The 24,307-nt window shown below is 41.3% G+C and overlaps 1 protein-coding gene across 3 annotated transcripts in view; it reads right to left on the bottom strand.

Moving 5' to 3' along the window:
- The window catches only part of zeb2a (zinc finger E-box binding homeobox 2a), a 49,342-nt gene extending 25,456 nt beyond the window's left edge, over positions 1-23,886 (bottom strand). For 2 of the 3 annotated variants that reach the window (XM_048193596.1, XM_048193598.1), the window contains exons 1-2: positions 23,587-23,740; positions 22,152-22,282 (exon numbers count right to left, since the gene is read on the bottom strand). In XM_048193596.1, coding sequence (XP_048049553.1) covers positions 22,152-22,275 — 124 coding nt within the window. In that variant the 5' untranslated portion in view covers positions 22,276-22,282; positions 23,587-23,740. The other variant, XM_048193597.1, reaches the window with a different exon arrangement.
- Between the last annotated feature and the right edge of the window lie 421 nt (positions 23,887-24,307).

Genomic DNA, 24,307 nt, shown 5'->3' with positions numbered 1-24,307 from the left:
TCACACACACAGCTACAAGCACATTTTCCTTGGGTCCTCTGCCTGTTTACCAAATATTTTGTGTTACCATGGATCGCACGGAGAAAGAAGCGAACATCTGACTGAGAGGCCGTGTCACTTGATTGAGCTCAACTTCCTTTCAAATGAAGAAGAGAATCTAGTTGATAGATAAAGTTGTTATATCAGAATGCCATTACCACTGGGATTTACTTTCATGTCTTTTTCTGAACCAAAACCATTTATTAATTAAAGCAAACTGTAATATGAACAGTTTTGTTTTGTTAAGATATTATACTTTTATTCAGCAAGGTCACATGAAATAGTGACAGTAAAGTCTTTTACATGGTTAAATGCTGTTTTTTGAGCTTTCTATTCCTCAAATAATCCTGAAAAAAAAAAAAAAAAAAAAATCACGGTTTCAACAAAGATATTGAGAAGCACAACTATTTTCAACATTGATAAAAATAAGAAATGTTTCTTGAGCAACAAATCAGCATATTAAAATGATTTCTGAAGGATCATGTGACACTGAATATGATGAAAATTCAGCTTTGCCATCACATGAATAAATTACATTTTAAAATATATTAAAATAGAAAAATGTACCTATTACTGTTTACTGCATTTTTGATCAAATAAATGTAGCTTTGGTGAGAAAAAAACATTAGAAAAAACATTACTGACCCCAAACTTTTGAACAGTAGTGTGTGTTAACATTTATATTCTAATATTAATATTATAATCAGACACTTGTTTTCCTTCTGTGAAACGCAAATTATGTCCAGGCTGATCTTTTCCATATACAAAGGAAGTGAATGGGTACTGGACCTGAGAAGCTCTAAACATGATAGTCCATACAAATCAAGTCTTGTACTATACTATATTATAAGAAACTATACTATATTATATTTGTGTGAGGAACAGACCACAATCCACAATATAAGCTGTTATTCATTAAAAATCATCCCCTCTGGCAGAGCGTACAAATTTCATCTAGGCTGAGGTCAAATAAATAAATCAAAAATTTGTTGAAATTAGCCATTATTGATGCTGAACATTGTTGGTCATGTTTAAATAAAGGGGGAAGAAGGAAGATTTTCAGTAAATTACATACATTCATTCATTCATTCACATACAGCTTGCTCAACAGATTCTTAATATAACAACAAGGCATTCTTTTTTGTTTTACATTTCTGACAACAGTCCTGATTCACTTTTATTGTATGAAAAAAAAAAAAAACAGCATGGACATTCTGCTAAATATTTTCTCTTGTGTTCAATAGAAGAAATAAAGGCATATAGCTCTGATATAACATGACATAATTAATTTGGGGTGAACTATCCTTTAATATTAGTACAAATATATTGTGGTAAGGTTGGTTAAGGTGAACAAAGCACAGTCATGTAGAAGGAGAAAAAAAAGAAAGAAAAAAAAAACAAAGCACCTCATCATACCGGTAATGTTGCTGCAACAGTGTGTCGTTTGTCAAAAGAGAGGGGAAAAAGAAAGCTCTGTAGCTGTTTGTCTCTGATAAGGCCCCAACACATGAAGATATGAACTGCTCTGTTTGTGTATGTGAGTATATGTGTGTTTGAGAAAGGTATTCTCCCTTTTTCTCCTAACTGTAACTAATTATACTCTTACGCATTTTATATCACATTCATTTGCAAGAAAACCCGCTTTGGGGAATCACCTCGCGCCGTTTCGAAAATCTAGATGTTCTTCAAACCTGAAAATTTGCCTCAGAGAAGATGAGCTCCAGTCTAACGGCATACAGTATGCCCGTGTAAATGCTAGAAATGATGAAGCCATTCCGGCTTCAGCAGCCCGCTAGCCTCTCATGGGGACGCAAGGCCTACTTCCAAAAAGCCTGAATTATTTATTGACCTAGGTGGGAGTGCTCTCTGGAAATGTTCAAACCCTTTTTGACAAAAGAAAGCAACATGTTTAATTCCTAATGTTTCAGATCAAATCAAAAATACACCATCTTCACTTTCTCCATACATCATTTAATAATGACTTTACAGTCAAACAGTGTGCAGTATTCTTTTACTCTGTTGCTATATTAGAGTTCCTGATTTACAATTTTAGCCCTCAAAACACACATTCACGTTCGCACACACAAACAAAGCATTAAGACTTGATCTTTGCCAGGTGGCAAATAGTACCTCAAGGCTCCCTGGCCCACACATCTTAATGTGCAGTATGTCAGATGTGCCGGGTTGACCTTTCACCTCCGAGAGGCTGACTGCAGGGAACCCTTTGTTTCACTTCTAACACATTTCAGACCTTACTATGTATTGTAATCTCTGCAACTGGCTTGCATTGGTCCAGGGCATAGAATTCGTTCTGTTTTTTTTTTTTTTTTTTCATTCCCTTGTGAAATATTAACTGGTTTGTATGTGATGTAATTTATGCGTGCTGGCACAGAAGCATGCCCTGTTAGTGGAGTTCATTTTTGGATCTACATTTCTGAGCGCAGACTTCACATCTCAGCATGTTTAAAAAGTTAGGAAATATAAATGGATAGACGTTTCTATGATAATATTGTTTGGTACGTTCTTTCCTCTTTTTCCAATTTTTTCGACTAGTGTAACCGGAGGGGGGTTTGACTTGGAGCTTTGTGTGTGTGTGCGATAGCGCCGTGATGTAAATAAGAAAAACAAATTGTTGCAAAACATTTCGTTCTTGTTTGCTCTGGATATTCTAGTACAAGTGTTGTTCAAGTAGATCAAGGGAGCAGTATAATATCTGAGATTAAATGTGTGGGGCATCTTGGGTTCTCTCACTGAACAGGATTTATGCAATTATTCTATGATGAATAACACTACAGATATCACCAGAGCCTCATGAATATTCGTGAAAGTCACTGTATGAAATGATCCCATTCCAGTACATCACACACTTGCATGCGCACACACACACACACACACATATATTGCACAGATTCAAGCATGTATGCGTGAATGCGCAAAAAACAGCGTCAAACATCTTTTTGTCCTTCTTAAACAGAAAAAATGCAATTTTTAGCCACTCTCAGCATGTCCTTCCACCTATTTGTTGATTTCCTGTTAAAAAATTTTTGCAGTAGTGAAACTATATAACTCAGCAGACCTCTGGCCACTGCTGCTCAATGGCCCAGATGAATGTCCACCAATAGCACGCCGGCCTCCACCATGTAAATCTGACCTCTAGCCATCATGTTTGACTACGACTGCACGCTAAGCCACACACTTGCGTTTAAAATGGGTCAGTTGCTAAAAGGATGTTTACAGTACATCACCACTGTACAAGCCAGCTGATGGTGGTGATAAACCACAACTAAAGATTCCTCTGCATCTCCAAAAACATGTCAAATGTGCCAGATGTCAAATGTGTACTGTATGATTTTATGCAGTGAAATAGATATGTTGCTTCCTAAACAAGATGAAATTTCAAACATAAACTGCCACACTATCAGTGGGTTTTGAGGAGCAACCATGACATTAATAGAATAAAACAACAGTAAATATAATAATAATAAAAAAATCTATATTTACACACAAAGAATTAAATAAAATGAATAATATATAGATAGATCTATACTTTTTTTCACTGTCAGTCACTAGCACTAAAGGTAAATGTCTCACAAAAACTTATGTCTCATTTTTGCTTAAGATAAACTACACTTGAAAGTGAACAACAAATGAAGATAAACAAGTTTGTTTAGACCAGAGGAACATAAATTCTGATACTGGTCTCCAAACACCTGTCCTTGAGCTTACAGCTTACAGATATAATTTATGGGAAACGGAACTGAATACAATACTTTTTTTTAAAAGGATGACTATTTTCACACTTATTTAACACTTGTTTTTTTTTTCTTTGCAAATATCTTCTGTCGCTGTAGTCCTCAGCAACCTGTACCCAACCCATACATGTCTGACTACTGTGTACCAAAAAGAAAATGTGAAAAGTCCTATGGGGGAATTAATTCAAGTGTTGAATTAACGGGTCCTCAATGGAACTGCATTATACCTCATCTAGCTCTACACAGATGATTCGTCATGTTGATAAGTGGACAAAGACCTAGATTACCCTAACAAACCCTGCTTTGTGATCCTGTCCTCCGGTTAAAGAGGGCACAGGGAGTAACGAAGCAAAAGGTACCACCGTCTGTCAATTTGAATCAATTTACACATCAGGGAACGGCAAGCCGTGTGTCCCCCAGTGCTACCTTCACAGTGACAGATGTACGTCTACTACATGTGACCTGAGAAAACGACCCCTAAAAGCCACCTGCCCCCTGGGCACAGTGCGGGTAATTTGTCCCACTGTTCCTATTCGACACTGTCGATGGCGATGGTTGTCTGAGGTAAGAGGAACTGACAACCATGGACTCCCCAGGGCAAAACTTTCCACCCAAGTGAATCGGTAGGATGAAGGTTAAAAAAAATCTAATAAATGACTTCTGAGTAGTCATTTGGTCTTCATTACTCCCCCCTCAAAAGAAAAATATAATCTCCTGTTCCACACCCACATGCGTTTAACGGGACTATTAAAGTCTGTTGCTTCATTGGCAAGTCATATTTTGCAAGCAGCATGATAACTTTAAACTTTAAACACCTATTCTCTTGTGTGAGTTTAAAAATACATACTGTATATTAGGATGGCGAAAGGTTTTTACACGTAACACTCCTTTTAACTCAGTTTAATATTTAATTTAATTTCAGTCAAATATAATAGACTCTGTCCTGGCAAATGAACAAAATTAGCATTAGCTCCAACCTATGTGCCTATGTGCAATCCCTAAAGTCCAATACAACCTTAAAAAGCCAACTGAGCAAGACTAACTAGCTAATCTATCCCATGATAACAAGAACATAGATTAAAAGAGAAGAGTTGGCTGCACAGTAAAATGTTTAACCTGTCAAAATTTACAGTGGGTCATAATGCTAATAAAAACACTGAAGGGCTGGTAAAGTACTCTTTTGAGATGGCCCACACAACTGTTTCCCTCAGTCATACTGTACAATAATGATCAATCTCAGTGGAAATAACTTTCACTCCCACTTAACAACAACCCAAATTTCCTCCATGTGGGCCTGTGGCCAACACTGACGATTAGTTCTCAGGCTAACATGTAGCAGCTGGACTAAGCTAGTGAAAAAATATGCATGCCTCCATCATGGGTGCGGAATGTGACAGCTCATGCTCATAGCATTTTTCCCCATCCTCCTCCTTTTGATTCAACAAATCGCCATAAACTTTTCCTGTCATCGAAGTGCATTGTGGAGTGCAGTGGGTCCCAATGGGGGAAGAGCCATTCTTGCTAGCTTTTCACACTCGTATTTTATTTCCTTATTGTGTTTGGACTCCGGCCTACAACATCCAGGTGGAGATGATTTCAAGGGCGAGCGCCAAAAATGTGCTCTAGCAGCCAGGGATGGACAGGGATAACTAAGCAAGCTCACCTCTTGGCGCTGAGCTGCCATTTTGTGTCCAGCTTTGTATAAACATGTCTTTCTTTGGAACATGTGGAACACAACGAAGAGATTCAGTACAACAAGTACACACTTAACCGACAAACGCACTGTGCTAAATGTAAAATTTAAGTGGATATGCGAGGAAGCAACTCTGATTGTATTGTATCAATAATTAACCTACCACAGTTGTTTTCTTTGTCACTTCCAGTTTTATCACATGACTGTGCTAAAATACATAAAGTTGATTTTATTGGGAAAACCTAAGAGACAAATTTGGGGAGGAAAACCCAATATGTTATGGGAATTAGTTAATTTTCTTATCATTATCATGACTTATTCATGAAAACCATATGATGCCCAATAAGAACTCGCCTCAAAACCATTAACACGCTGTTAAATGCTAATTCACAGAAATCATATTAAAATATCAATCAATTACAACATAATTCTCGGAAAAACAGAGAAATAGTATACTGAAGTGCTCGTATTACAAAGTGACATGCCTCACTGTGATTATTTTCTTGAGAACTCGCTATCTACCTGATTATTAGCAAAAGCTACATTTGCTTGATGAAAGCACAGCCAAAAGAAGGCCATCCCCAGGAAAGGAGGGCTGGTCTGGGCTTCCTTTAACACAGCAGGGTCTGGTAATAAACGCTCGGCCTTTTGTTCCCCGCACAGTTGGCAGGAGGTTAGCCAACAATACAGCAGCCATAATGCCCTCTCCCAAGGGATGCTAGAGGCTAACACTGATTCTGTTACATTGAGTCGCAGCAGAAAGAAAGGCTAGGTCATGAACTACTTTTTGAATCACCTCAGCACCAAGCCATTGTTTTGTTCTCACACTAAAAACACCCTTTGAATCCGAAGTTCCTTCTGTCATTTAGCTGGTCACATAATTGTGAACATGCATTACAGTGTAAGGTGTCTTTGATGCATATTGTTTTCCAGACTTACTATTTTTAGGTGTATGTGACTGACAGCTATCTTTGGACCGCTACAGTGGGAGACTGCAAGATCAAAAAGGCTACAGCTGTCTGAACCCCAGCTTGTCTCGCAACCTTAAAGATCACCCGCCGACAAGACCTAAATTGCTGATACAATCTAGCCATAGACGACAGTTCCCTGCTGTAGGAGAGGCCTGTAGGGCTGTAATCCCAGCAGACCCTCAAATGCCCTGAAAATTAGGCCAGAACTTTAGTCTAGACTCACAAACCCTTTTGGTGTCAGGTTGCCGGGCCACCTGAGTTAGCATGTGGCCCTTTTTCTCCGCACCAGCATGTAATGTGTGCACCTCTGCGGGGAGGTAGGAGAGGAAGGGGTCTCCGGCAAGCGCGCTCAGGTGTTTTAACAGCTGTCGACCCCCTTTAAGCTGTGAGGGTGGTTAAAAGCACTAGGAAGTGACCGCTTGATCAACTCCAGATGTCTGAATAAGGAGTGGGGGGGTGACACCTACAGAAGGTAGGACTGAAATGTCAACCCGCCACGTCTCATTCCTGAGTCATGCTGGCATCTTACTGCCTTTAGCCTGGCAGATCACTCCCGGAGATACTTATTACTGAGGGAGTGTCGCAGTACAGAGTAAATCAGGAAATAGGGGGTGGAGCTTGAAGATCGAAGTGCATTTCCAAATAAATCCTTCCATTACCGACAGATTATGCCTCACATCTCCCCCCACAGACACCTTTAAGTCATGCAGCTTACCGGCTGCCTTACCGGTGAAGTCTGCAGGGGGATAAACATTTTGAAAATGGAAACCCGAGCGCAACTATCCAAAGCCACAGACTGGGACCTGCGCCACCGTCTCTCTGCTCTTTAAATCCCAAAGCATTTAGACACTAGCATACCCACTCAAGGTGCACTCTAAAGCAAGTGCGTGGAGGACCCTTCTCTCTTTCTTTCTCTTCTCCTGTCTTTCTTTCCCAATCAGTCCTCGGTCAAATTGACTATGGGCTCCAATTAGCAATTGCCTGGTTCTATTGTGGAAAAACAATTTGCCACTTAAAACGGGACTTCTCAAAATGCTCGAGCTGTTTTGCTTAGAATAGTTTTAAGAGCACTAGTCGTTTTTAAGAGTCTTGATAGTGCAGCAGAAATAGGGATCGGTGTGAGGACATTATCGTATCTGAAATAGAAGTGTCGCTGAAAAGCAGAATGAGTTACAGCTTTTATCTGAAAACGCTCTCTGTACATCACACACCCATCCTCAAGCATACACACACGCTCGCTCTATGCGCATTTCCACATTTTACTCCCCCTAAACACTGGTCTTGTTTTTCTTCAGCCACAAATCCTACATGAAGTCTGTTAAACACTCAGCACATGTATGTAGGAAGCACTTGCACACCACTTCTTCACACTGTAAGTTCAGTTGTATCAGTTCAGTAGCGTCACTTTTCAAAATAGCCTTCACTGTCAGCTTTTGTGGTATAGGTGTGGAACAGTCATGCCCTCAAAGAACCAAACCATGAAATAGGTTAAGAAAGGCAGCTTCAAAATGACACAAATGCAAGTTTACATGCACAGTTATAATCGATATACAGCAAGTTTTTGCATAGTCGGTCTACAGACATTATCTGTCTTTTAAAGTATAAATGCAATTGAAAATTTGATATCTTGATCTCTCTACCTCGCTTGCTGCGTTTGACTTTTGAGTTAAATGCACATTGTGTGCCACCTCTGTCTTCCTTAACAACATAAACAACATAAAATAATATAATAAAAAATGCATTACAAATTTAAAAGATAAATAAAGTTTGTCTTATTTTGTGATGCATTTTTAAAGCCCATTTTCAGCTATTTTTGCTGTGTCATTGAAATAAAGTAAATTAATCATATAAAAATAAATAACTATTATATATATTATTACATTACATTACATTACATTACATTACATTACATTATATTATATGTTTGATTTTTATCACCCAAGGACAGATAAAATTTATATTTGAAAAAGAGTTGGAGAAAAAAGCAAAAACAAAAAACTACATTACTAAATCAGATGAACTGTTTTAATTATTTTCCCATAACCACTCTGAGTTCTGGGTTATATTTTGCAAATCATTTCCAGCTTCCTTGGGGACACCTTTTCATTGGTTCTGAAGCTTTCTCCCATCTTGGCAAGGGAATGCATTTCTCAGCCAGGCAAAAAGGGGAAAAAAAGACAGAAGTATCCTAGAATTTTAGTGGGAAGAACACAGGCCCACCCACATGATGCAGGCTAGGCTGTGCTGCACATTAAAGAACAGATTTTGCACAGTTGGGAAACGGGATTTATTCATTTCCCCAGGTGGAAAGAGATATTGTTGCCTCACTTAAAGGGGCCCGTGAAACCATGCAGCTTTTATTAGAACGGTTTAATATTAATCATTCTGTTAGCTGCTGTGAAAAGCAACTTTAGGTTTCATAGTGTCACGTCCCTTATATACAGGACAGATATTTCCACTTGTGAGATCTCCTTTGACAGAGAGAAAAGCTGTTTCCTACACTCATAACCAAAAGCTAAATGACTAAGACAAGAAATGCTCACAGTGTGTCTAGTAAACACAAGTTTGTTTGTTTAGAGTGCTATTTATTTACATATGTTTGAGGAAGCTTCTATTGGACTCAAAACATGAGTAGTGATTAAAATTTATATTCGAATCAAGAAACGAATGGTTTCCCGAAGTCCAGTTGTTGCATTGCCAACCAAGAAGTATAGTAAACTTGTAGCTAGTTAAGATCAAAAAATAAACAACACAGCTCCACACAAGCACAGATATTCATCACGTATTAACAGCTGGACGTGCAATATAGACTTCACACAGCACTGAAGCATAGTGAGGCCGCTTATCAGGGATGAGTCAAATAATTAGCAAACCGTATTGCAATTGTGACTTTGTTACTAGGCAGAAGAGAGGAAGTACAATAAAGAGGAAGTCTAAAGCTTTCTTCAGGGCGTCTTTAACCAGCAGACAATGAAGAACGTCAGCTTTCAGCTTGTGTGAAATGTGTGTTTATATGAAGATGTTCTTACCTATGTTGATGAACAGATGAGATGACCATCAGCACCGGGGGAGAGAGAGAGAAGAGAGAAAGAGAATTAGTCCATACAGATTTAAAATAATGACTAATCACATAAAAGGAATTATTATATGAATAATATCATTTTATGTATATTCACCATATATTAGATTATATTAAAATTTTAAACACTTGTTTTTGCCATTAAAAACATGCTTGACACTTTATTCTATATGGGATCACCATATACAAGGCTATTCAACATATCACTTATTTTGATCTTAGGTTCACACTCACAGATATATATATATTTTTTTTTGTAATTTCCTGACAGTTTAGGCTCTTGCTTTAGGGAGCGTTCGAAAAATAATTACTTTCCCTTCAATTGGTTTGGATAGTAACTGTAAACATAACCAGATCTTAATGAATGACCTTCTGGTCTAGTGAACGTATACACATCTAACATGTTAATTACTGTCTGGTATTGCTTGAATCAATTTGCATTTAACCTAGATTTCCAGTTGACAGGGATTACACCATGTGATTGGTGTGGTCAATATGAACTAATACAGACTACCACTATAAACTCAGAACAGACTTCTGCCTAAGTATAAACTATCAATAGGATTTATAGTTTTGTCCTATTTTGCTATGTTTCCTGCATCTAATTACTTATTAGATCAAAAAATAACAAACAAAACAGTACAAATACACAGATGTTTGAACTTAATTGGTCAAGAGAAGACTTCAAAGTCTAATGCTCTAACAATGTGAAAAGATAAAATGAAACTGGGAAAAAAAAATATTCTTTATTGATAACACCCATCATACTGAGTATATAATTACAAAACTGTTAATCCGTGGGTAATATGCCTTCCCTCAAGCTGTTCATAACAAACCAGGCATAACACACAACACTATGGTCTCACTAATTCCCATGTCTCAGACATGCAAACAAAGACCCCCTTAGACAAGAGGTATGACCCCCACCCTGGCCTAGTGGGTCACCTATTTGTGCCTCCCCGTCTTCTTTCCCACGCCAACCTCATACTCATTAGGGCCCTGCATAAGGAAGAGTGTCTGCTAGGGCATTAGTTTCAGGTGAACTGGTTGACATGGTGCCCCAGAAGGATTCCCACTCCTTCCACCCTTCCCGTCCTGTCTCACCCCACATTGTTTATTTGTTTGTTTGCTTCTCCCTGTGCACTTGCTTGCCAGACAGAAAGAACGGTTCCCCTCCATTTCAGCTGTGACTCATCATGTATACACACATACACACACACTTATGACAACCTTAGCAGAAAATATGTCTACTTCCACATGATCCTAGGAAGCCAAGCAAATGTAAAGCATGCAATCTTAAAGGTCACTGATATCTCATCCAATTGACTCCAGTTCATTTCAGATGAGCCCTGTTTCAAAACAGCCTAGTTGAAATCAATGCAACAGGAAGTTCCCCACACACTGTAATGGCTCATGTCAGAGTGCCTAATTTAGGACATGGTTGAATCTCCACCCTTGCTAAAGTGTTTTGGAGAAGACGTCAGCAGACCTTCTCATTCTTCACAGAGAGGTGCAGTTATCACATAACCTGTGGAAAAGGGTGGGCGCCATCCCGGTTCTTTAATTAAAAGGGAGAGACTGTAAGCAAACTCATCCTTTTAAATGTTTACAGATGGCCGTGTGTCAACAGCTCGCTGCTGATTGCCGTCAGTAGAGTAGCAACAGACAGCTGGAGCGCACTGTTTCTCTCAAACATTCGACCATAGTTATCTCATGTGGTATGACTGTTTTATGCCACTTCCTATGTTGAGAAACATTATGAGTAACTAATTCAAACATAAAGCTGCAACTTTTGACCAAACAAGCTGCTTTCCAGCAAATAATTGTAACCGAGCAGCTACAAAAACACATGCTTCCTTCTCACCTTGTACTATTCTTTGTCAGTTAACTCGGAATCACAAGAGAGCCAGTTAAAAGACATTTGCCCCGCAGTCATGGGAAATAAGTGTAGGGCTAGCCTGGGAACTGTTTATTCGACGCAAGCGCGCTGTTGACTGTATGCTTAGCTGAAAGAAAAGAAAATGAAGGTAAAAAGCAACAACAAGTGAACAAGGGTAAATAGCTTGTGCAGACAAATTTATAGATAACATTCACGGTCAGTTGGGAGGTTCCTGGAACGTTTTCGGCCGATGGTTTTTGTTGGCGCTGCTAATGTAAACTACTCTTCCTTGAATCAGATGAAATGGGAAATTATTGGCTGGTCACAAAGACATCAGCTACCCTTACATGACATGGGATTGAAACACAAAAATCCAACCAACAGGACTCGGTTCACAGCGCCCACCGCAAAAATGCAGGGATGTACTGTGGTGTATTTTTAGGGAGAACATGGAAAATGAAAATGGTAGTGCTCTCTGTGGCTTCTCAGAGCTCTTCGCCTCCAGGGACAGTAACCACCCATTCTAAGGAAAACAACATGTACAAGTACAAGTACAATGTCTGAAGCAGTGACTCGTCCAAGCTAAAATGAGCTGGCTTTTCAATAACAAATATCTCAGCAAAAAGCAATTCAGTTCCACCTATTTCATTTCTATTCTAATGTGCCGTTCCGTGAAGTGCAGAATTTTTGAGATTGTGGTGAACTGTCTATCAATGTACTGTTTTAGTCATCTCTCTCATCAGACTGTGATGGATATAATGGCCACATACCAATGCAAAGAGAGAAGCCTCACATGGAAAAAAAATACCCCACCACACACACACACACACACACACACACACACACATACACACACACACACACACACTCACTTGTATCATTACACTGGCCCTTGACCCTATTGCATCTGCTCTCTCTAGGGGAGACCTACACAAACAGCAAAGGCTGTTTGTCAGAACTGACACCATAAGTTTCTGTTTGACTGTATCATGTCTGAAGAAATAAAATTAACAAATCTTACATTGAGCTCCTGTGCGGTTATTTCAACAGCTCCCTTGGCAAATGAGTCAATCACCGGTCTGAGTAATCTTGTTACCTGTGAAATGCATGCATGCCACTTCTATTGCCACAGAACTACTGAAAAGGAGGCTTAGCTCAGGCAAAACAAACTAGGTGATCGAAAGAGCCATAACTGTCTTGCTGGCTATGATGTTGTTTTGAAGGACCTTAAAGGACCTCACGTTCTGAGGAACCTTTCACATCACAGATACAAGGATGACTAAGCGTCACTGAACGTCTTTTGCCTCTGACTCTGCAGAAAGTACTCTGCAATATGCTAGGTGCTGTTGGGAATTAAAGAGCACCTTCTTTTTATCACCCTGATGCTTTACAACACGTTTGTGGGGAACCATCCGTCTCACGGGAGCTCACAACATTCTGAAGCACCTTGTCAGATGCCGCCTGACCTAGTCGCTCCACACAGCACCCCAGGGGAGAGAAATAAAAAAGAACGAAACAATGACTGAGGGGTTGTGTGCAGCCAAGAGGAGAAATGAGGGGAGGAGGGGAGGTGACAGCGACAGGGAAAGAGAATGGGAACGCTCCGATGCTAAGCCCACCGCTCTACCATTTCCTCCCCCTCTGCATACACACACACACAGCCAGGCCATTGTACACCCAGGGGGCTTTGCAGATAAATGGCCGCATGTTAACCACATTTGACGTGCTGCACAAAAGGGGACACCGCGGGTCCCATGACGCAACCTGCAACAACTGAAACCCACCGCCCCCCTGCTTCCTCACCTCACCTCCTCCTCCTGCTTTGCCCATCCTAACGGAGAGAAAAAAAGATATGAGGTGCAGTGATTGGGTGAGGCTGGGACGTCAAGTGCAGAGAGAGGCAAGACAATTTGTCGCTAGGCTGTAAAGACTCCTCAGCATTATGCCTGACTGGGCTTTTTGACCCAATGCCATGTCGGTGCAGTGACAGGCCCCAAAACTGAAAAAAAAAAAAAAAAACAACAACAACAGCAAAACAAATAAGAAAGTTTTTTGGAAAGACTTCCTCTCTGTAAGTTTCCAAAAAGAATAAATGTATTTGTTGTAAATGTAAAATTATAATTATAAATAATAATATTAAGACGTTTTATTAACCTAGAAAAGTGACATTTCAAAGCTGGCAAAATATAATGTAGCTTAACATGATCACTTGACTTTGGTTAATTAAACACTCCATAGGTATGATGAATTTACTGTCATCTAAAAGATTGATGGGACTTGCAGGACCCCTATGCATCCGACTGAAGCGCATTTGTGATGACAGGCCTGCAAACAGGCCGTTACGGAGCGGAAAACTTTACTTTGAGCATTTGCCATGGACCTCTCTTCCTTTGGAGCCCATTCAGGTACAAAAATTGACCTCTGAACACCAGAGCATGGGAGCCAGCCTTCACTTTCACTCCTGCACCCACTCTCACAAGTACGGAGCCAAAAAAAAGTATGTGTTTGGGGGGGGGGGGAGTGCTCGCTTTGCAGCGCCAGCACTAACCTTTTCAGCCTCGTCACGTCTTTGATGCCTGACGGACTACACAAAAGCACCTGCTCCATCCCCGGAGAGCTTCTTTGGTTCCCCCCGCACCAACCCCTGCTGACCTCACCGGCATTCCATGCCTTTGGGGGGCCCTTCCCATGGCTACCTCTTCCTCAGCTGCCCCCAGACCCTCCCGCAGCCGCCCCCTTCACCCCCCTAATCCCACAGTAAACACGGCAGGGCCGGCCTGTTTGGAGGATGCACGGGACTTCTCACAGAGCTCCAAGGAAAGGTGCACCATGGATAGGGCCTTGTTGCGTGGGAATGAGGGAGGAGAGGGTACGGCACCTCATTGAGATGCAAAGGGGTCACTGGCAAAGTGAAAACCTCATAAAGTGACAAAGGCCTCTCCAGGTTGATGTGGAGATGGGTAAAGTCTTTGGTTAATGCAAATTCAATTTGGTGCGATGAAAGAATTTAAATCAATGCTGAAGTCTTGACTGCCATAACAAATAGTGTGTTATATAACTGGAAAGTTCACAGGTAAAAGTTTTATAGGTCGAATAAGCAATTATTCAGTGTTTCCTCCCACTTTTGTCTTCGGTTTAACAAAACAACATTGTCATGGCTTTCCGTGTCCATCTGTCTCAAAGTGTGATATATTAAAGAAAGAAAGAAGGAAGAAGAGAAAGAAACATTCCATGTGTGTCTGTGTGTGTGTGAGAGTGAGAGAGAGAGAGAGAGAAAGATCGACAGCTGTGAGCTTTTTTGAGCTGTGTCCTGTTTTCTAATACAAAGTGGTGAAAGGAATTTCCAATACTAGAAACATCGCATACAAATGGAGAACATCGTAAACGGGAGAAAATAAGCTCTGCACTATCAATAAGTACTCCTCACACATAACATGTAATAACTCTCTGTCTCACACTTCAAACCTCTACACAAGTATCACTATCCTTGCCTCTCTGCATGTTTGCACAAAAGCTGGAGTGTGAAGTGAATCAGCAGGCGGTGCCACCCTCGCATTACAAATGGCTTGATTGGTCCTTCCCCTTTTTCCATTTCCTGTGTACCTTCCCAAAGCATCACGTGACCTCTCCAACATCTCTAACACTCCTCTCCCCTCTCCTCCAATTGCTACCCACCATACCCAGCCAGCGCTGCTAGACAGCACACTAATTGCAGACATGCCAGGCTACCACCATAATAAAGCTGGGAGTTGCTTTTTTTTGGGGGGGGGGGGGGGCATGGCTTGCTCATTTGCGAGGATGGCTGAGGAAGGTGCCACACATGAATATTTCATTAGCTTTAATTGCTGAGGAACACTTTCTTTATGGCAGTCTCGCCAAAGAGGCCGCCGCTGGTAATAACGAGGCCTGGCCCATTGTAAAACTTGAAAAGCCGGTGGCATTAAGACCAGTGATTTTGCCAGCCTGAAAAGGTGGGTTCAGTTGTACCATCTGGATCTGTGGCACACATGGTAATTCAATGCTGCTACTGCCTAGCAATTGGAATACAATTAAGGCCTGACATCATTCAGTTACAGTAGACCCTCAGGGCACCTTGTACATCAATATAAGGAAGTCTAGCATCATTCAGTCAGGCAATTGACAACTTTTGCACTTCACAGCCAAGGTTAAGAAGAAACAGACCAAACCCTGCTTGCTTTTAAATTCTCAAATAAAAAAAAAAATAAAAAAATCCCACACACTCGTTAAATAAACTTTACTTTAAACACCTTTGAGCAGCTTGGGTTCCCTATTGCGAATAAACGCACCAGTTGTAGTGAGTGAAAGAGCTAGTGCATGCTAGTGTCTCATTTGTAGCAACCAGAGGCTGCTTTGACGGGGCCATCAGATCCAATCCTCCTGAGTGCTAGCGCTTACACTAAGGAAGAGGATCATTTAGCCCAGGAATGTAAAGCACAGGACATCCTCTCTGATAAGGAGCAGGCATGCCTTGCCCGAGGTTGTGGGCCAGGAGTTATCGACTTGAAAGGCAGCAAGTCAGCACTACACTCAGGCCTTGGCTTCTGTGAGCGGAGAGTCTCCTCATTACTTTAATTGCTAGACCTGCAACCCTCAAAAAAAGTTATGCCCTGTAATCTCAGATGAAAGCTGGTGGACAGTAGGAAAAGAAGTAAAACAGAAAAGGCAGAGCTCGGTGACTGCTTTCAAAACCTCACCTCAGATAATGATAAGCCACTGCAGATTCGAGCAGTGACAGGGAGTGAGGTGCTACAAATGCAGTCTGTCTGTCAAACGGAAGGCATAGAGGGAATGCTGTCAGGAGTAATTCCTCAGTAGTGTTCATTTCCTGAGGTAGCAGGTTGACATTTGCTTATGACAGTGCCCACAGCCCCTATGTCCCAGGCAAGTGCTGGGAATATCACCACCCTTTCACACTTTAGAAGCCACATCTGTGTCATAGGAAGATGTCAGAGCCCATTGCCAGTCCTTTTACTTTCACTTTTATGTTGCAAATTGATGACTGAACAAGTATGAGTTTAGATAACAAGGCTGATGTAATTACAGCTATTGGCCCTTCTAACATAGACGTGCATGTTTAGTCTGATCTCAGAGCAGTGCCTGTGACTGTGGGTCAGAATGAAAGAGGCCATTACACTCAAGCTAATCTCTGAGAGCAATCTATTCCAATTACTTAACCACTGTATCACAGGCCAACATCTCCACCCTCATCACAGCAAAGGGAAGATACGCGCCGACAGATGCAGCCTGTGTTTTCCTAGCAGCTCAGGGAAGGGAAACCTTCAAACGCAGATGACTGGCAGCAAGGCCGCAGCCCATGGACACGGACTCTTTGGGCCTGTAATATAGATCTGGCATTAGGGCGGGAGCATTGTCAACAGAGTGGGCTTTAAGAGGCATTCACCCATACATGGGAGGTCTGGGCCCACAGATGTCATGACACCTTAATCCACCGATCCGTTATTGATTGTTCCATGTGTCTGTGACCTTGCCGGAGGTGTTCCACTAATCAAACGGGACATGTCCATGTGAGTGCGTACGGTGTACGTGTGGGGTTTGTGAGAGAGCATCCATATGTGTAGGCAAACATAAGTCGGACTTGAGGGAACAATTAACGGTGATTCCAAACTGTCGAAAAAATGGTGAAAAGTAGAGGGGTTAAATGCACGAAAAACAACTTTTATCAAAAGCTTATCAATTTTTTTATGCACGTTATATTCACCACAACACAAACACACAGACATCCCAGTCAAGCTCAACCTTAGTTCCATTCATTATCACCGGGACTGTTGTTTCTGCTGCCTGCAGTGACATACCTCATTATTGACCTTGGTAAATCCTCGCTGTTTAGGCTAACGGCAATTCGGCGCCACAAAATGTCACAGCGCTACTCTGCACTCACTCATGAAGAAAATGTGCACATGGTTAGTTAGGGGGAAGACACACAACAAACTCTGTCAGTCACCTTGAACCACAAACATAAACGTCCACGGCCGAGCACCTTGAACAACAACAGATAACTTGTAAAGTACAGCCTCTGACTATGGAAACATCACATGCTATCTTGATCACCATGGCCAACGTGGGTGTTTTTGGCACTCTTAGGCCAACTACCCACACCCAACGTAGCGATGGACTGCATAAAACAAGAGCTGTGGTATTTGAAGCTGTATCATCTAGTAGAGAGTGGGAGAGCAAGAGAAAAGAGGAGGGAACAGACTCACTACTGTGAATTGCCCATTCCGGTTAGTCACAAGTGACACAGGACTAACGAAGCCTCCGGTGGTGTTCTCCTGTCCCTCTTAGCAGTGACAGATGCTAGGAGAACAGAGTCAGATAAAGCTCTCTGCACTAGCTTGGAGAAAGAAAAAAACTGGGGGATGGGCTTAATGTAGCTTAACTTGGAATAAAAACACCATAGTTATGCCACGGTTAGACAGTTTCCTGCCACAAATTATATAGGAATCTAAGCATCTCCTAGCAAATATTCCAAAATATCATAAGCTTCAGCGGGAGCTCTTTGAATCGGCATGTACTCAGACCACAATGCACTTTGTGCAGATGCTCCAGAGACAACTCATCTACCTAGACCCATCTAATCTCTCGCGTCCAGAGAAGAAGTTTGAGGCACACAATAGGGGCACGTCTCTACACTAATGTATGTTCCCTTGTCTTTGGCAGATAGCAGACTGCTTTAGCTTTAACCAGCCTCCCTGGGCCACCAGCATACAGCTTAATGCGATAATACGGCCGCCCGGTGAAGCATTAGGCCTTCTGCACCCCAGCAAACAAAGGACCCCCTCTTTCCAAGCAGGGTCCGTCCCCTCCCCAGTGTCCATAGGTGTTTGCTGAAGTAAATCGGCCTAAATCCTGCACAGCTTGGCCCAGCTGAAAGGGGAGGGGACTTGAATGAAGGTGTACAGATAATCTCCTTTTCTTACAAACAAAAAAAAAGTCGAGGGGGGAGGGAGCGAAACAGATAAAATTAAGAATTCATATCACATGGTGCATTTGAGTATTCTTACGTTCCCTCTCTCTCTCGGTATGCCTGTGGATTTGCATTTGTGATCCCTGACCTATTGAGGTACAGGGGGAAAAGCGAATGAAAGGCTAACACAATAATGGATGTCTTGTCTGTCAGTGAAAAGGCACAGGCGTTTGGCCCCTGACTGGATGTTTTGTCTCACTTCGTGAAAGCGATGGACTGCTAGAAAGTGTCGGTCCTGAGAGTGGCATCTGTCCCGCCACCCATACAAATCCATGAATCTCTAAAGACCGATGTCTCGTTTCTCTTATCTCTATATCTGGGTCGTTGGCTTATCTTGAATATGGCAGATGTATGGCAACTTTATGGTGGTGGTGGGGGAAAAATATTACCAAAATAAAACTAGTCAAAATAAGTCAGCTAAAATTGAGCGTGTGATTTTGCTACAAAGTGACAACATAAACAACTAACGCCTAACGTCTGTAACAGCACTTTAAAAATGGATTCCACTTAGTCTCAAGCACTTGTGATATTTCTTTTGGGTCCATAAAACAATCTGTTGCTTGCCCCTCCATTCCCCCGGCCCCCAGCTACCCTCCCATATACACACACTAACTTGTTTTCTCTCACTCAATTCTTGCTAACCTTATCAGTGTCTCTTTTTTTTTGTCTCTCAAAGTCCCTCCCAATTCTCGCTCTCTCTCGTCTGCTGTTCAGCCGTTAATAGTTCCAGACTGGCATCCAGTAACATTATCTAGCCATTAGTAAGGACCCCGTCCCTCGCTGGGGCAGTTGACTGGCGTGGGCAGCGTAACCAAGGGAGTTTAACAATCGCAAAGAGGCACCAAAGTTATGTCACTCTACCTCTGTACCTCCAGCTCTAGATCATAGTTTCCACCTTTTCTCTCCTCACTCGCTCGCTCTCCCTTTCTCCTTTCTCTCTCGCGCTCTTTTCATCTCTGGCTTTGGGATGCTGAAAGCGAGAGAGTGGCCTGGCGGCAGTGAAAGGGCTGAATTGTGATTAAGAAGGAGGAGAGGAGCTCCTTTTCTTTGTTCTGCCCTCGGGGGTGTTTACTGAGGGGGTGTGTGGTGGAGGAGGGAGAGAGGGAGTGAGGGAGGGAAAAAATAGAGAGAGAGAAGGAGAGAGAGAGAAAGAAGGAAAGGGGGTGGCTGAAACATGGCATAGCAGATATGAAAGGCATTCAGGTCAGCACAGATGATGGTACTGCTGGGGAGCTACTTGAGATTGGTGTGTGCACGTGTTTTAGAGAGTGAGACTTCTATTTGTAAATGTGCAAATATATAATAGCAAAAATGTATGTTTTTTTTTTTTTTTTGGAAACGGCATATTTAGTAGGAAGTGGTTAAAGGAGGGTGAAAGGTATCTGCTGCAGCTGCATTCACAATGGCCCAGTTGTGCGCAATACGTGCCAAAGACAGTACACTAGACACCCTGGTACTGCCGATTATAAGAGCATGCCAATGAGATGCCCCAATGACAAGCCATTGTCTTAGCGCTTTGTCTCGGTGAACCTGCTAGCCTCTTTATGCCACCCGAACAAATATCACACAATGTTCCCTTCATAGAAACAAGTGATTTAATCTGTTAGCTGCTGTGACTCAATACAGTGACTTCTCACAAAGGCTTCTGATCATCTGTATTAGTAGCTCTAGCATCGGTTTCTAAAGGAGCCAAAAAACGAGAATGAATCACAAAATAAATTTTAAAGTGACAGCTGTAGTACACATCATAGAAAAATTATGCCTAATAAGGAAAAACCTGAAAGAAATTAAAAACCGACGCAGCTGAACATCAAAACAAGCTTACAGCGATCTGTCATTAACGAGAAAGCGACACACAACAACAGAGCCATGACAATCTATAGAACGCTGCAACTTTATAGTCTTGCGCCTCTGACAGTTTTGTCAAGCTGGCCCTCACAGCTGGATGTGACGTGCTGTGAAAAAAAGGGGGAGGTTGGGGGTGTGGGAGGGTAAATGACAACCACAACACAACTGCAGCCAGAGAGCAGATCGAGTTTCACATAGGGCCTAATGTGACCTCCCATTGGGCCCTCAAAACAGCGGGGTGGGGCCGTACTGCAAAGAGAAGAGGACCTGAACTACAAACTATAAAAATACATTTGGATTCATTTTTTAACAAATCTGTCATTTTAATATTCAGTATCATATTTAAATTGGATAAAATGTGTATTCGAGTTAATGAGGCGATAAAGTAAACAATTGAATTTATATATTCAATAATAATTTTTAACGGATCATTTAAAATAATAATATAATTTTCTGTAATTATATGTAGCCTTAAGAGTGTAGTTGTTCAACAGAAAATAGCCAACTGGTCAATAGCTATTATTAATGTGTGTGTATTCGTTCTATTATTTACATGTATAATAACGGCCAGTGAAAACGATTCAAAACATTTTACTCAACTCACTTATCACCATTCAAGACTCATCGCTCGATATGTAGTCTATTATTTATCTACTCCTCAAATACATTTTCTGTCATTAAAAAGAAGGGGAAAAAGTCAAATTTCCTCAAAAGTGAAATAAATGAGCAACTAAATGTTTTTTCCCTAGCAAATGTTTCCAAATAGCTGAAAATAATTATAAACTCAATGTGACGCGTTTCTGTTTCAATCCGAATCACGAGAACTGATTGACCGCTTCACTCATTTTTGCCCCCGTTTGAAAATAGTTTCAACCCATCGACTTTATTTAGTGTCATACACTCCGCGACAGGCTACATTGACTTTTATAAAATCAATAGATCGCATTTAATAAGGTATCGAGGTCAAACATAGCTTACAGAGTCCGGGAATATGTGTAAATTCTACTCCCAAAATAACCAAAGCAATATTTACATTTATTTACATAAAATACAGCTTGATCAGCATAATAAGAAGTGTTTTAAAAATATTACACTCTGATCCAATTACATCAAATATTTTCTTTTCTCAAAAATATATATATTTATCCATAAAAGAAGGACGGAAAAGCATGGGTAATAGTCTGAAGATGTTTGTAGAGGAGTTTGTTTTTCTTTGTGTCTAAAATTCTCCTCAGGCCAATAGCCTACACCAGGACTTTCTTTTTGTCTTTTTTTCCTTAGGATCCCAACAAAAACAATCGTTACTTCAAATCACGCCAATGATCCCTTAAACACAAATCAAAAGTCATGAGTTTAATAAGTCATAAAGGTTGCGACTATTTATAAGTTAAGAAAGTGACGAAAAGTGTCCCAACACATAACCTGTAACCGTACAGCACTACTTCACTCATTTACAACTCCACAGAAGACAGAAAGCCATTACAATTACAAGTGTACAAGATTGACAAAACAAATACAACACCCAAAACAACTTTCATAAGTATTTTAAAGTATTTTAGAGCCGTATTGTGTCCAGCAGAAGACACGCGTGCGCGCACGCGCTCACACACACATAACGGTTTTGTGCTGTGAGATAATAGACGCTCACATCTGAACTCTCCCTCGAACTCCTACTCTATTACAACTTAAACATTTCCACGGCAATGAAAACAACTTAAATCAGTAGACTTATACCTTAAACGCACAGCAAAATAGTTTACACTGTCGCTGAGTTTTCCGCACTCTTCTGTACAGCGCTTCAGTTGACAACGCACAATCTCACCCAAATCCAACTGTGTTTTAAAGACGCGAGAACAAGTTTTTCGACACAAGACACTTTCTTACCGTTCTTTCTCCTCGGGTTGGCCTGTTTTCTCCTCTTACACCGGGGACCCTCCGCCATGATCTCCTGCTTCATTGATAAGAGTGGGTCAGATGGCAGCAGTCCGCATGGGCTCCGCTCCTTCATCCAAGATCTAGCAACCAACACACACACGGCAACAATTGGACTCTCAGGGCAGGAAGGAGGATGTGTGTCGCTCACAGGAGAGCAAATGATATTTGGGGGGTTGAGTGACTGAGACGTCCGAATGAAGTTATCCAGGAGGGTTTGTTTAGAGGGACCGTGAGCGTCCTGCGCGTCGTCTGATCTTTTGAAGTGTGTGTGTGTGTGTGATCGGACAGCAGCGCGTGAGTGAGCGAATGAAGGGGGACGGACACACCGACACCTTCAAGTCACCATAAAGCATGTGCGTATAGAGCATATCATAGAATGAAAAAGCAATGAAAGTTTCCGGCAACTTGTGTTTAGTGGACATGCTTTATGTAGTTTATTTTCTTTTCACTTTTCTCTCTCTTGGCTTTAAGTTGTTATAGACATCAGATCGTGTGGGCTACTTTCTTTTTGAGTCTGATGGATGTAAATATTGGCTTCATAATTTCTCCACTGCCTGACTTTTACAGATTGACCGAATTTAATTAAGCATAATTACTTTTCCTCGGAATTGGCATGATATTCCAGTTAGTTTATGTTTTAAAGTAGCTACTAACATATACGGTGTTGATTAAAAAATGTTTGCATATAGTTCCCTTTTTTCTTTTTTTTTTTTCTTTAGAAAATATGAAAAGGGTCCAAAACATTACGTGTTGCATTTGTGTAAAGTCTTCTAATAATTGCTTATAATAAATCTTACATTCGAACTCTATAATAGTCAGTTTATCACAATGTAAAAAATGTGCAGCATTGTGCAGGCGAATCCTTACAGTAACACAGGGAATAAAAGCATGATAAACAAACAAATAAACAAGGCACATTAGCCTCTCGTCACAGTTTAGATGCAAGTCTCGGACAATTCGTGGATACCTTTAAAATTTAAATGATTTTTTTTTAGCTTTTTTATGCAATCAAATATGTTTAAATATTTAATCTAAAACTATAAGTCATGTACCTAAAATCGAAAATAAATTTGAAATGAGATGCAGATAAAAAAAGAAAAAGAAAAAAAAAGTGTTATCTTGTTTTCTAAAGGGAAAGCATCCGTTTATGGGAGCCGCGTAAACATGCACTTATAAATTTAACGAGCGACATCATCACCATCATCCCTGCGTGAAGCTGCCGGTGTGTCAGCATCCGTGAGGCGCGCGCACCTTTCCCACCTGAGCCGGCTGAAGCCAAGTTGATTGCAATCTCATATTCGGGAGGGGGTTTAAAAAAAAGTCAAATAGGCTGTATAAAAAGCATCCACAAGGACTCAAGTACACACGAAACAGGCTCACCTACCCGATTCTATATGAAAATTCCCCAAAGAGCCGGTTAGAGGGGAGGAAAACGCCACAGAGATGTTTGGAGCGCTGAGGAGGACTCTGCTCTATAATGAGGGACCGTTATTCCTGATGGACAGGTTTGGACTGATCTCTGTGAGCCACAACACGGAACAAACCTGAGGACGCACTGACGTGTTCCGCCTCTTCAGATGACATTTCTGCGCTCTCTCTTTTACTTTTGCGCTCCGAGACTCTGACACACACGCCACCTATCTTTACAGGGCGGGATAGATGGAGAAACACCGAGGTCGTCTGATGAACCAGATCAGGTGCTCGCGTCTATCGTTCTGCAACACAGGTGGGGATTTGGAAAGGTGAGGCTATATGGACATTCTATCCTGTAAGCGGAACAAAGCAATAATGGTTAGATCTCGAGCATCGACAGCATGATCTTAAGGAAGAGGAGCAGAAAAGATGCATGAGAGGCTGCCGGTGCTGCACTGACTGATCTGACAGGTAGCTCACCTGTGTGTGAGCGTGTGTGTGTCTGTGTGGTGTGTGTGTGTGCGCGCGCGCTCTCTTTCACCTGGCATTTCATTGTCTTGCGCAGTGATAAATGTTGCATTTGCAATTTTCACGCATATGTTTTATATGTGATTCACTGTATAAAATACGGACTGTTAAGGCTCCAGGGTGAACAATGCAATTAAAAGTGATAGTTTAGTGCCTCTATGATG

The sequence above is a fragment of the Megalobrama amblycephala genome, linkage group LG6 (assembly GCF_018812025.1).
Source record: "Megalobrama amblycephala isolate DHTTF-2021 linkage group LG6, ASM1881202v1, whole genome shotgun sequence".
NCBI lineage: Eukaryota > Metazoa > Chordata > Actinopteri > Cypriniformes > Xenocyprididae > Megalobrama > Megalobrama amblycephala.
The sequence above is the reverse complement of the archived record's forward strand: the minus strand, read 5'-3'. Positions and strand labels throughout refer to the sequence as shown.